Here is a 15242-nt window from a genome sequence, read left to right on the forward strand (position 1 = left end):
ATTAAGGAAAAAATGTAAGGAGAAATTGACATGTGGCATAAGGGAATTTTTTTTTATTATGTTGTTAATAGAGAAAAATTAAAATTCAAAGAATCTGAACTGTAATATTAAAATTCAGTGCGAAAAATGTCAAAAAACTTTGATGAGGTGAAAAAGTACAATTATTCTTAGATTAATGGTAAACATTAAATTATATAGATAGATTAATGTAAAGAAATAATTTGAATGTGAAAAATGATTTCAATTTCATCTAATGTTCAATGACTATTACTTTTTAACATAACAAAACATAGATGTTGTGAACACTCAATTTTAGTGGGGTAGCGACATGAACCAATCACTAATTAATATTAAATTATTATTAGCATATAAAATATATGATATATAAAAAGTAGGAAGAAAAATATCTGAGGAGAAAGTGACATGTGGCATGAAGGAGTTTTTTTTATTATATTGTTAATAGATAGATATTTACGGTATTAGTATATACATATTAATGTTAGAAATTCATAATTTCTAATTAAGGTGAACATCATATATTTAATACAATAATATCACCTATTTATTTTGGATTACTAAACAAGTGATTTAATTACTAACAATCAATAAGACTTCTTGAAATTGATAACGAATATGGACTTAATGAGTGGATACCCAAATGATTGGCCCATAGGGATAATGAGAAACTGTTATGGTCCCCAATACATCAAATCACACTTAGTTTTTTACCTCTCCCCATCAGAAAGAAAATAAATGTCCAAAAAAGAATTAAAGATTTGATTGAGGAAGATCATTATACCAAAACTCTCTCAAAAGGTATATCAAAAGAGTAGATCACAGAATATGGATTCATGTATGACTTTGTATCCTTGTTCAGAATTTTATGATTCTTCATAATAGTTGTTTTCTTCCCAAATTATTTTATGAACCCTAATTTTTAAATTTGGAGATTTTTATGCTTCCGCTATTGGTTATGAAAATTTGGTAATTTATGAATAATGAGGATAACTTTCATGTATTTCCGCTTATTTGAATCATGTGTAATTTGTATTATAAATCCTTGCAACATGCGTTGAAGTATATATTCAGATCTGTGTGCATGAACATTGCATTAACTTTGATGAGTCTATTATGCAATATGTATATTATATGTGCATTAATGCCTTTGTGTTGGACATTGACTTTTATCACTTTACAATTTTGCAATTTGTTAAAGTAAATGTATAAGGTATATATATGTTAAGATGTGTTTTTATTTTATACATACTAACATGTTACAGTCACTACCGTGCCATCAACCCTTTTCCTATCGTTTGTAACGTATAGTTTGTATGTTATAAATGACAAATATAGTATTTTGTGTTAAATATTTGTAATTTGCAGTTGAGTTTATTCGATTGATGTAATGTTATGCAATATGTATATTTGTAATGAGAGTAAAATAAGAAGATAATGTTATTTTTTTTTTTTGTAGAAATAAGAAGAGAATGAGGGTAAAATAAGTAATCATAAATTACATCATGGTGAAGTGGTTATTTTGTGTTTTCTCTTTATTAAGTAGTATATATATAATATATAATTCAATATATATATATATATATATATGTGTGTGTGTGTATATAGTGTTACATATATGTTTTAAGATGTGTATGATCATATCCAATTTGGAATTTTTTATAATGATTTGCATATATCTTTTTATGTTTTTCACTCTCGATCTGCTTTGTATTCAGTTAAGATTGCATCCATTTTTATATGTTGATATATGTAATATATCTTTTTTTATTTGAAATTATATTATTAGATTAGATTTTAATCATAAAAGACATCAAATCTGAAGATTTTAATTCTAAGATTATATTTTTTTTATAATGGACCCATCTTGTTTTCCTTTTGCGTGGTAATTATTTTTTAATTAATTAATGCAATATGTTGCCAAAGTAACATCTTTTGTGGAAATTGATTAAAATTACACAGATGAGTATGAAATCATTTATGCGAATTGTGTTCAGCCCAAAGGAAGACATAATTTGACCAAATAATAATATACCTCTGATGATAAATATGTAACAATTATAAAGTTTTTTTTTCATGTGAATAATAGTCGATCAAAAGAAAAGCTATTGTTTGATAGAACTAATTGTTAATATTTGATCATTATGTTGAGTGTACCATTTACAAATTAATTTCTTTGTCCAAATGCTAGAAAATGATGTTGTGCTAGATATTTTGTGATGAGTTTATTATGTGAACATGTCTTGTTTTATATATATTATGTGACTTGTTTGTTTAAACGGTTATAACACTTAATGGTTTGTTGCATTGGTTTGTGGTTGATTGCATTATTAAGGAGTTGCTATTGTTGAAGCACTGTTTCTTTTTTGATAGTATTTTTTGATAGTATTTTAGTCGTGTATAAAATGATAATATTTTTTTAATGGAAAATTCAAAAGGACCATCACTCGAATTCAAAATGCAGTCTTTGTGATGAGAATGATGCAATGCTACCAATAGGCTATAAATAATATATATATTTATATGTGGATATGAATAATATATGTTTTGGATTAATGTTATGTTTAATCAAACTCAACTAAATGATTTTTTTTAGAAAATAAATTTGTTTGACATTTTAAGTAAACCTATTAAACAATAAGTCATCAAAGTGGCATATTTTATGTGAATTGTTCATAATAAATGTCAAATACTAGTGCATATATGTATTTGTCCGAGTATTAATCGACCCAAAGGAAGATTATTATTTGGGCGGATTATATACGCACATGTGATGATAAAGATGTGATTATTATAAGGTCGCATATGTTAATGATAAATCAGTTCAAAAGAAGGGTTTATTATTTGACATGCATTATGATCAATGTTTGACCATTACAAACAAGAGTGTCATTAGTGATTGATATAAAATATCACAAGCCAGTTGTATGTTTGCATTTTATGCGAATAGTGATCGGCTCAAATGAAGATGGTTATTTGACCCAAATTACAAACATATTTGTAGCAATAAATATGTCATAATTATATGGTTTTTCATGTAAATAGTAAGTCGGTCCAAGGAAAAGTTTATTGTTTGACAAGACTAGTTATCAATGTTTGATTACTACATTGAATGAATCACTTATAAGTTAATATTTTTGTCCAAAGATTGAATATTAATATTTCGTTAGGTAACTCTTGATGTGCCCCATCATCATTTGAATTTAAGTATTAAAGTTAAATATGAGTTTAATTGCAAGAGGGATTGCAATTTGTTCTATTCTTTTACTAGTGCTGCAAATATTTCTACTCAAATTAAGAACATCTCATTGTTGAATAGGACAAACTTTAAGGTCTATAAGGAAGCCATATAAACTATTCTTGGCTGTATGGATTTAGATCTGGTACTTCAGATGGAGAAATTCATTTCTACTCTAAAAATCTTTGATGAGGTTAAAATTGAGAAATGTGAACACGTTAATCGAATGTGTACAATGATCATGAAACACTCTATTCCAAAAGCGTTTCGGTGCTCTATTTCCAAGGGTCAGAGTGCAAGGAAGTTCCTTAAAGAAATAGAACCATACTTTGCCAAAAACGAAAAGGCAGAGACGAGTAACTTTTTGGCTAAACTTATCTCCATTAAGTATAAATGCAAAGGAAACATAAATGAGTACATTATGGAGATGTCTGATCTCACATCAAAACTCAAGTCACTTTAGTTAAAGCTTGGTGGTGACTTGCTCGTGCACTTGGTTTTGATCTCGCTTCTTGCACATTTTGGGCAATTCAAAGTGAGATGTAACACTCAGGAGGACAAATGGTATCTCAATGAGCTTATATCTCATTGTGTGTAAGAGAAAGAGAGTCTGCAGAGAGATAAGACTGAAAGTGCTCATTTGACTATGACCTCTCACAATAAGAACATGAAGAACAATAAGGATGTTGTAAAAGGGTTATTTGTGTTTTTTCTCAAATAATGTGGAATTGTTCTTCAATACATTATGTCAGGAAAACCTAACATGAAGGGTGTTGTTGAGCAATTAAACCAAACTCTTAAGGATATGGTGAGAAGTATGATTAGTCATTCTTCCTTGTTAGAGTCTCTTTGGGGGAGAGATTTAAAGACCATCGTTTACATCCTTAATAGGGTGTCAAGTAAAGCAGTTAACAAAACTTCATATGAGATTTAGAGTAATAAAAAACAAAGCTTAAAACACTTGCACATTTGGGGTTGTCCAGCTAAGGCTCAACCTTATAGGTCGCATGAAAGAAAACTAGACTCAAAAACAGTTTGCTGCTACTTTGTTGGCTATACTGAACGCTCTCCGGACTATAAATTTTATGATCTCACTTCAAGACTTTTTTGTGAGACGAGAAATGCAAGACTTCCTCATGAAGTTGATTTTGGGAAGGAAGAGAACATAAAGAATGTTGTCATTGAGGAAGAACCTGCCACTAATGGTGAACAAGTTAATGTGCCTATTACCATTCAAGGAATAACTTCGATAATAGAAGCTAATATTTAGAATATTGTTCCTAACAATATTCTAGAGCAAGACAAAAATGCAATTCTCTATCAAGCACCTATAGAACACATTCAACATCCTCAAGAAGTTATACCACTAGAGAGAGGAGAAATGTAATTCCTGATGATTATATTGTATTTCTTGAAGAACACATGGATGACATCGGATTAATAGAGGATAATCCATTGAACTTTTATCAAGCCATGAAAAGTTCCAACTCTCAAAAGTGGATTGATGCCATGAAGGATGAGATGAAGTCTATCCATGATAATAACATTTGGGATCTTGTCGAATTACCTAAAAGTGTGAAACCTATTGGTTGCAAATGAACATTTAAAACCAAGAGGGATTCGAAGGGTAATATTGACAAATATAAAGCTCATCTAGTTGCTAAAGGCTTCACTCGGAAAGAAGGCATTGATTATAATGAAACTTTCTTCCCAGTATCTTCGAAGAATTCTTTTTGAATAATATTGGCACTAGTAGCTTACTTTTATTTAGAGCTATATTAGATGGATGTTAAGATTGTGTTTCTAAATGGTGACATTAAAGAAACGATCTATATGGTGAAACCAGAAAACTTTGTGTCAATTGGCTCAAAGTCTATGGTACGCAAATTAAAGAAATCCATTTATGGCCTTAAACAAGCTTTTCGTCAATGGAATCACAAGTTTCATCCAGTTATTACCTCGTATGGTTTTGAGGCAAATAAAGTTGATGATTGCATGTACCACAGGTTCAGTGGGAGTAAATTTATATTAATGATATTATATGTCGATGATATATTGTTTGCTAGCAGTGATATGAGACTATTGCATAAGACCAAGAGATTTCTAATGAAGAATTTCAAAATGAAAGATCTTTGGGAAGCTTCTTTTGTATTAGGTATTCAGATACTGAGAGATTGCTCTCAAGGTATCCTAATGTTGTCACAAGAAAGCTATATAGATAAAGTCCTAGATAGATTTGACATGAAAGATAGTAAACTAGGGGATACCCCTATAGCTAAGGGAAACAAGTTTAGTCTCGAACAGTGCCCTAAAAATGACCTTGAAAGATATGAGATGCAAAAGATTCCTTACACATTTACAGTAGAAAGTCTAATGTATGCTCAAGTTTGCACACATCTTGATATAACATTTGTCGTGGGATTTTTTGGGAAGATATTTGAGCAATCCTGTAATGCATCACTAGAAGGCAATCAAACGTGTTATGCGTTACTTAAGGAGAACAAAGAAGTACATGCTCACTTATCGGATGTCTGATAATTTAAAGATCATTAGGTACTCTGATTTTTTTTGGGTGTCTAGACAATAAACACTCCACCTCTGGATATATGTTTATCTTGGTTGAAGGTCTTATCTCTTGAAAGTCTGCTAAACAGACGCTCATAGCTCCTTCAACCATGGTTGCAGAGTTCATGGATTATTTTGAAACATCAGACCATGACATATCGTTGTGGAAATTTTGTCATTGGCTTACATGTGGTTGATGGTATTATAAGACGACCGATAATTTATTGTGACAGTAAGTCCATGGTTCTTTACTCCAACAATAATAGGAGTTCTACAAAGTCAAAATTTATTAACATCAAGTTTATGGTTGTTAAAGAAAGTGTTCAAAATAGACAATTATATCGGTTGACTGATCCACTAACTAATGGTTTGGTACATAAAGTCTTTCATGAGCATATTATGCATATGAGTGTTGCTCCTTAGAATACCTTAGTTCAGTGGGAGTCTATATGCTTTATGATTTACTTTGGACGTCAAATATAGTTTTATGCATAATAAAGTTGATGGTTTATTGTTCTATTTTAAACATTTGTATTATAACTATTGTGTTGCAATTAAAGAATTTGAATTGATCTCACTAAAGAATAAAGAAGGACCCGTTGGAAATAGACATGTTTGAGATCACATTGCATGAAATTTTCATGTCACTCATCCATATTTGATCTATATCATTTAGTATTTAGTATGGCGATCATCATGGTCGAGTCACGCTTGAATGTAATAAGGGTATGATGGTTCCATAATTGATATATGAGATTGATCAGATTGTATTAAGGAAAAGTATAAATATAAATAGCAGATGGATGCACGCCTAAAGAATATGTGATATAATTGTTTCAGGAAAATATGAAGCTCAAGTGAGATATTGTTAGAAATTCATAATTTGTAATTAAGGTGTGCATCCTATATATAATACAATTATATCGACTATTTATTTTGGGTTACTAAACAAGTGATCTAATTACTAACAACCTATAAGGCATATTGAAACTGATGATGAATATGAGCTTAATGACTTGATACCCAAACAGTTAGCATATAAGGGATAATAAGAATCCTATAAGTTAACACATAAAGAATGATTATGGTCCTCAATACACCAAATCACAAATAGTTTTTACCTCTCCTCATCAGAGAGAAAATGAAGGTCCCAAAAGAAATTAAGGATTTGGTTGAGCAATGTCATCATACCAAAACTTTCTCAAAATGTATATCAAAGGAGTAGATCACAGAACATGGATTCAAGTATGACTTTATATCTTTGTTTTATATTATGTGTGAGAATCATAAGATTCAAGATCATAGAATTGATATTTCACCAAACGTCAAAAAATATCTAACAATTAAATCTTCCCAAAATGAGTAAGAATCTAATAATTGTATAGGAAAAGGACAATGAAGTTAGGTGTGGAGGAGAGCTATAATGTGCGGGTTTAGAGGATGGTAGTGAGGGTTGGCTTTGAGTTATATCATAAAATTTTAAAAAGAAATAAATGTGGGAGAAAGTGACTACAAAAGTGAAATAATCCAATTTAATATGCTTTATTTGGTTGCATAAGAGAAAATGAGAAGAAAAAATAAAGATTTGAGGAAAAAATAGGTAAGAAAGAGAAATAGAATAAATAGTATAGATTTTTGTGATGTTGGGTATAAGAGAATAAGGAAAGAAAATGAAGAGAAATATATATTTTCTTCGAGAGAGGATCTACTTACTCTAAGGCTTTGTTCGGGAGTGATGTTTCGGAGGGGAAGGGAATGAATGACTTTGGAAAGTTTTCATCTTGTTTGGGAGTTGGATAAAGGAGAGGGGGAGGTTTTGGGGGTCTCTCAAACCCTCCAAAACCCTCCATGTTTCTATTTTAAAGTTCTCCAATTTTGAGTTTTTTTTAGATAAAATGTCAAAATAGCTAAATATTTTTAGTAATATTATTTAATTATGCATTATTGTCCATTTCTCTTTGTTAATTTCATTTTTAAAGGAAAAACAAAAAATATTCTTACATTATCATTAGTTTATCATCTCTTTTCTAAATTTTATACTCTCAAATAAGGGGAATGATTTCCTTCCCTTTCCATTTCCTTCCTTGCTTTTCTAACCCTTTGATTCATCTCCTTCCCTTTCCCTCATAACTCCCAAACAAGTCTTAAGAGTATATTTAAAAAAATTACTCCATGTCTTATTCATCAGTTTTAGGAAATTCTAATAGTTTAGATATATTCATTAATTCAAAATATTAGATCTCTTTAAAATTGATAGCTAAGATGTGAAGTAAGTTTTTTTAAATATACTCTTGGAGTAAATGGATCCATTGCATTTTCTTCTTTTACTCTTTTATTTGGTTGGATAGAAAATGACAAAATAAAAATAATGGTATGGTTCAAATGTCAAAACTATCCTAAAATAAAGAAAATAAAGGGAAATGTTATTTTATTGTATTTCCAATTAACTTTTGCAATTGATATTTTTTATATAAAAAATAGATTTATGTATATTAGTAGTTTTAAAACTAAACATAGAAAAAATAAAAAAATAAAGGATAATTTTGATATTTCATGTAGAAATATTATTTTCTCTTCCACTTTCTCACCAAAGTAGAAGGAAAAGAATTTATAGTTGCACCAAATAATTTTTGTTTTCTTCTCTCTTTCTATCTTCACAACCAAAGAGGAGAAAGTTTTTCTTTCTCTTCAATCTCTCACCATTTTCTCTCTACTCTAATTCTCCTTTACCAAAGAGAGACTCATTGAGGTTCGGGTGATAGGATGGGATGTCCTAATCTTATTATTAGTGAAGGTGAGAAGAATTGCCTTGTAGCACAATGTTTGTAGACCTTGATTCATTCAAAATGTTTAGGGTAGAGGCTCCTTAGAGGTCATCCAAGTTGGGCTAGCTCTTCATATGTTCACCTTATGTTGATGAATTACTTTTCCTTTGCAAGTGAAATTATTACTAAATACTATTTAATGATGGTACTTGTGTTTTGTTTGATTATTATATCAATGTGTACTGTGTAGAAATGGGAACTGAACTTTAAGTCGTTTGAACCAAGTAATACTAAGATTGCAACATACTTTTATCTTCTTAGGTTGTCGTTGGAATTTTTATAACAAAACTTTCAAAAAGAACGATCTCGTTGGTTACTCTTTTAAAGTTGATCGTATTATGACTTAATAAGTTTAAGGAAATTTGCTAGGAACTGACTAGAGGTGGATTTGGAGGGAGGATTAATTTCCAATATCGCTTAATTGAGAAAATATGAAGGTGGACCATGAAGAGGCATGTTTGAAATGTTTTTATGGATTGAGATATTCTCTAATACATGATAGTCTAGTACTATATGGGAATTGTGATATATGACAAAAAAATCTTCAACCGTTGTGATTTTAAGTTTTTTTTGAATTAAAAAGATTAATTTTCTCCTCGTATATGGAATATATGGTTATGTTAAGGAATGGCGTGTGCAAAGCAAATGGTGTATCAAGTTGCTAGTGGTAGCGATGAGTAATGAAGCAATGATGGGAATGTATCAAGAGGGTGAGCCTTTCCCGACATGGATGTTTGTTGATAAGTGTAATATGAGAGACTCGTAGAATTTTCTAATTAGGGTAACATAGGACTGATTCAGAATAATGATGTAGGTGAGGTAGACAAGGAGAAACAAGTGAAAAATATCACATATATAATTGCAAATCAATTTGAGGAATTAAATGACATTAAAGATGTTGGCAATTTGAATCATGTGATGTTTCAAGTTTAGTGGGATCCCGAAGCTTTCAATATAATGATATTTTTTGTACTACTAATGATATTTCTTCACATTCTGAGTAAGAAACTAATTCATTTTAGTTGCATGACTGTTCTTCACAATAAGTGTTGCTCCAAGGAATCGAACTTTTGACATTTTGGTCATCCTAAGAATCTAGTGGAGTATTATACCACTAGACCAACAATTCATTGGTTTTCAATATACTGACATTGATATGGTTCAAGAATATTTGAGGAATAAATATGTCCATTATCAAGAGAGTTTCCTATACTAAGATCCCTATAAGGAAGGAGGGGAATAGATACATGTATCTTGATGCTTCAAAGAATAATATAAATGAGGTGGACACATACGGTGAAACTCATGCTAGATCTATTGTTAGATAAACGTAATAACTTCAATGCAAGTAAAGGTATTTTCGTCAAAATAAAGAAAGAGAAAAAATGTTATAGTGACATGTATGAGTTTTATATATTGTCATTGCATTATCTGTCATTCATATTTAATCATTATTAACTCTTCAAAAAATATAATCGTCCAAGCAAAAGGTGACAAATATTCTAGATATTAAAATTTGACAAATAATCATTATTAACTCTCCAAAAACATCTCAATGAACTAATTTAAGCGACACCCTTGATTGAAAATTTGAATCTTCATAAAGGACTCAATGTGTTCATACTTCAACTCAAGGAAGACCTTTTTAAAGAAAATGTTCAACGTCGTCTCATACTTCAACTTGAGGAAGACCTTTTAGTAATGACTTTTCCATCATTTACCTTAAGCTTCCCATGGTTCACTTGTCCTAAAAGGGTGTGTCACAAATCAATAGTTTCATTCTTCCTTGTCTTGTCTACATATGACATTTCTGCTTGTTTACCCTTGGTGTCAATTATGATATGAAAATGGTAATAGATTTAATGAGGCTAAATAATCTCAAATTAACTCATTCTAAGACTAATAATATAACAAAGTCTAGAACACTAAATTATGTCAAACAAGGTCAATTAGAGACCTAAAAGCATCAATCATGGTAAAATAATATTGAGTAATGTGTAATATATTGTTCATCAACGTTAAATTACATATTCATAATAATAAATAATATTGAGAAGACTTTATCTAAAATAAATATGCATTATATTTAATCGAGTCTAGAGTCGGGTTTGGGTTTAAAGACTAAACCGGCCGATATTTAGGGTTAGCTTTGGGTCAAACGTCACGTCCGGTTAAAAAAAATGATCTGACCAACATTTAGGGTCGGGTAAGGGACAAACCTTAACTCATCCTAACTCAGCCTATACTCATCCCTACTTAGAATGACAATCACGTCCTAGAAGAGATTTATTTACTTAACCATATCGTAAAGAAATATCCTTGATTATGTGAATTATACTCTCTAGTGATGAATCAAAATTTCAGATATAAAATATTATTCATCGTCAACGAACCACTTTTGCAAATTTTGTAGTGTTACTCTCTCATATCTAAAGGATAACACATGCTCAAGTTTATCTGTTCACAAAAGTTTTAAATTATTTCACAATTTATTAAATAAAAAATGAAATTAAAACATCTAAAAAAGAAACAAGTGATAATAAGTGATAGGTTTCTCCAAATTAACAACTATCTCTATGCAAAATTTCAAATAAATATTATTATCAGGAATAGAACATTGATCATTACTCCTCCATGATTCATAGTTTTGCTCAAACATTAGCTCTTTGTTTGGTAGAATAGAGTTACAAAAGAGAGGAAAAAGAAGTTAAGAAGAATTTTCTTTCATTTGGTTTAGAGGAGCGAAAGAAAATGAATAAAAAAAATTGTGAACCCCACAAACTCTTTCTTTCCACTTATGAGAAAAAAAACACACATCTTTTTTCTTCTTACCAAGCAATAGAAAAAACATTTTATTTCACACTTTTCTTTATCTTCATTATGTTTTTCACCTCTTTCTCTCTGCCTATTTTCTTCTCGTAAACGAAAGAGAGGCTAGAGAACATGTTTTTGGTACATAAAATATCTTTTGAAGAAATAGAGGTTGAATTACTTAAAAATAATAATAAAAGAAATAGAGGTTAAATAAGAATGGGCCTATGGGTTAACGATGGGTAACCAAAGTCCAACTAAGATTAGGGTTAAGCCTATAAAAGCGAGAAGCTACACTCTCACGCACACTCTTCTTCTTCTGTAACTGCCGCCATCGCTTGCATCTCTTCCTTGTAAGTAATCTTATTCAATCATTCTTTTCTTATGTCGTTGATTCTTCACTTCTTATTGTACTGCGCTCTTCTATTTGATGCTAACAATTGTTCATTTATAATATGAATAGACAAAATCAAAATTTACTATTCGCTTTGTAATTTTAGGGATCTTGTTCTTTATTTTTAATTTAGAGCACCATTGTACTATAGCATTTTAATGTTCAAAAGATAACTCATAATGCTGCAATTGAAACTAATCTTGTGCATATTTTGCAGAAGGATATCATATATTTAGTTGAGAAAGATGGCAGTTATTCTCTACAGCCCTACCTCTGAATCTGGCTTGCAGAAGCTTGATGAATATCTTCTCACCCGCAGTTATATCTCTGGGTAAGTCACTGTTTTTGTGATGTTAGTGTTTTTTAATTCCTTGTTTCTTCTGTGTTTTCTGATATTTTGTTATTATATGATAATTTTAGGTACCAAGCCTCAAAGGATGATCTTACTGTGTATGCACTTTTGTCCGGTGTTCCGTCCGACAAATATGTCAATGTTTCCAGGTGGTACAACCACATTGATGCTTTGTTGAGAATTTCGTAAGTTTCTTTTCCATCCATTTTATCAGTTATCATGCCAATTATGTATAAGTTAATGATAAATCATTTGCATAATGGTATATTGTTTTGTGGTAGTGGGTTATGTATCGATCTTTATCCGCAAGATCTTAACAATGTTATCATCTGTGGTGATTTTGATGATTTAAGGGTCTTGTGTTTTTATATTCATTCGTATTTTGTCTGTTAATGTCTTTATTTATGAATGTTTAGTGGTGTTTCTGGTGAGGGATCTGGTGTCACTGTGGAGGGATCTGCTCTTGTCGCAGAGGAGGCTATTGCTACTCCTCCTGCTGCTGACACAAAGGCAAGTATTTTTCTTATTATAGTTTTACTTGCATTCTGGGTGGGGGTTAGTGTTTGCTTCTGCGCTTAACCCAACTCTGATGTTTGGGTGACTGAATGTAATGTTATTCAGGCTTCCGCTGCTGAGGATGACGAGGACGATGATGATGTGGATTTGTTTGGTGAGGAGACCGAGGAAGAAAAGAAGGCAGCTGAGGAACGTGCTGCTGCCGTGAAGGCATCGGGAAAGAAGAAAGAGTGTAAGTTTTTGTCTTCTCATGAACTCCTTTCTTTCAATTGTGGTGGATCCCTTTTTATCTTATACCAGTTTGTGTAAGTATTGATTTTCTGCTGATTTATTCTTCAGCTGGAAAATCATCTGTTCTGTTGGATGTGAAGCCATGGGATGATGAAACCGACATGAAAAAGCTTGAAGAAGCTGTGAGAAGTGTTCAGCAAGAAGGACTTTTTTGGGGTGCATGTATGTCATTTCCCTCAACTTTTAGTTTTATATTTTCGCATCGGTTCTTAATATTTGTATGTTCCTGGAACTCTGTTAACATTTTCACATGTGTCTACATATTGTTTTTCTAGATTTGTGATTCTGATATTGGATTTTGTTAATATCACAGCCAAACTTGTTGCTGTTGGTTATGGTATCAAGAAGCTTCAAATTATGCTTACTATTGTGGATGACCTTGTCTCTGTTGACACTCTCATTGAGGAAACTCTTACAGTTGAGCCCATCAATGAATATGTCCAGAGCTGTGACATTGTGGCCTTCAACAAAATATGTAAGTATCGGAGTTTGATGCTTAAGTTTGGTTTTTATTTTAGCAATAACCCTCGATGATTTGCTGACATCATCTATGACATAATGTTCTTATCTTTTTTCGTAACCCTCTGTTTCAGAAACTGAAATTCACTGGAGCTGAAGATCATGTTAGTGGGAAAGTTGCAAGTTTCTGACCTTATGTTCTATGCTTTTTACTTTCCTTAATTGAGATTTTGTTTTTGCAGATTTGTTGCATAGATTGCTGGTTTGTCTTTGTGTTTTTATCCGGACAAGTTAAAAAGTCTTTCAAATGTGTCATGGATGAAAGAGTATGTTTTTGATGTCTGGAATGTTTTTCAAATCCTAGTTTCCAGTTATCGTGCTTCTTATATTGATTTGAAAACTTATCCCTGGGAATAAATTAGTATATTAATATATTTCGAAATGAAATATTTAAAATTTGTTGCATCATATCCTTTAACATACTTTCTTAACGTTTTCCAATCCTTGTTAAAAACAACTCATTTTTTTAGGTCAAGGCTGCGTTTATATATTCTTCTCAGATCTTACTAGCTGAGATTTCATTTTATGTATAAGCTCTCAATTCTATTGTATATTCACAATTAAACAAGGGGGGTTATTCTAATACTGAGGTCATGCAAACTGATTCCGAGTAATGTAGCGATCTAATAAAATTAAGTAGCACTTCCGATAAATTATAAACATGTTTACCGAAGATGTAAACGATTCCAACCTAAAACAAATGAAGGTATAAAATATACGTTTATCATGATGTATTGGCTACATGCCTACGCAACGCCTAGCTTTTGTTATTTCCTTCATTTTCTTTTTTAAATAGCTTGTCACCTCCTTTATTCACTGAAAATTGTGGGATGAATTTCCACTTTTTTGTAATATTATATCCAATAAATGACACTAGTATTGTTTTGTAAGAAAACTCCTTAAAATTTGCTTTTCAAATTTCAATAGGAGCAACCATTGTACATTAAATCAGAAGAGATCATAGATTAGACTGTTTGATTCATTTATATAAATGTATAATTATATTGAAGTCATCTATATTCAGATATAATTAAAACATAATATTAGTATATTATTTCATTTTTTTTAATTTTAAGTCAACTTTTTGATTCCCTTCCCCAATTATTGTATTTAAATTGGGTTTAATATAATTAAATCAGAATTTTTTCTGTTCAAAGCTATCCAAAGTGAGAGTTTTCATGTCCGCTCAACAATCACTAGTGACACACACTACTCAATCCGGTCTGGTTCTGAGTAAGGGTGGAAACAGGCCAGGCCGCCTACCAGGGGCCTATTACCTGGCCTATAACAGGCTAGGCCAGGCCAGGCTTTTTTCGTAAACAGGTCAGGCACAGGCTTTTTGAAAAGCCTATTTAGTTAAATAGGTCAGGCTGTAGGCCATCCAAAAGGCCTATTAAGCCTAACAGGACGGCCTATTTAATTATATTATGTAATATGTTCATATTATACAATTTTAATATAAGTAATATTATTATACATATGTAATATTAATATAAAAAATATAATTTAATTGTTAGGGTTAGAAGAGTCTAATTAAAAGTAGGAATATTAACCTATCTAAATGTAGATATGATGACCTATTTCAAGATGATATAGTAAAACAGGCTTTTAAACAGGCTAACAGGCCAGGCCAGGCTTTTAAACAGGCCAGGCCTAGGCTTTGAATTTTTTTTTAAACAGGCTAACAGGCCAGGCCCAGGCTCCTACATACTATAT

At 31.1% G+C, this 15242-nt stretch overlaps 1 protein-coding gene across 1 annotated transcript; it reads left to right on the forward strand.

Annotated features, from left to right (window-relative positions):
- On the forward strand, window positions 11708–13808 carry LOC109328305 (elongation factor 1-delta-like). The gene is made up of 8 exons (XM_019561716.1): window positions 11708–11807; window positions 12066–12179; window positions 12269–12385; window positions 12617–12710; window positions 12822–12948; window positions 13056–13169; window positions 13321–13482; window positions 13601–13808. Coding segments are annotated over exons 2-8 (702 nt in total). The 5' UTR covers window positions 11708–11807; window positions 12066–12093; the 3' UTR covers window positions 13603–13808.

This window comes from Lupinus angustifolius, chromosome LG15 (assembly GCF_001865875.1).
Source record: "Lupinus angustifolius cultivar Tanjil chromosome LG15, LupAngTanjil_v1.0, whole genome shotgun sequence".
NCBI classification, from domain to species: domain Eukaryota; kingdom Viridiplantae; phylum Streptophyta; class Magnoliopsida; order Fabales; family Fabaceae; genus Lupinus; species Lupinus angustifolius.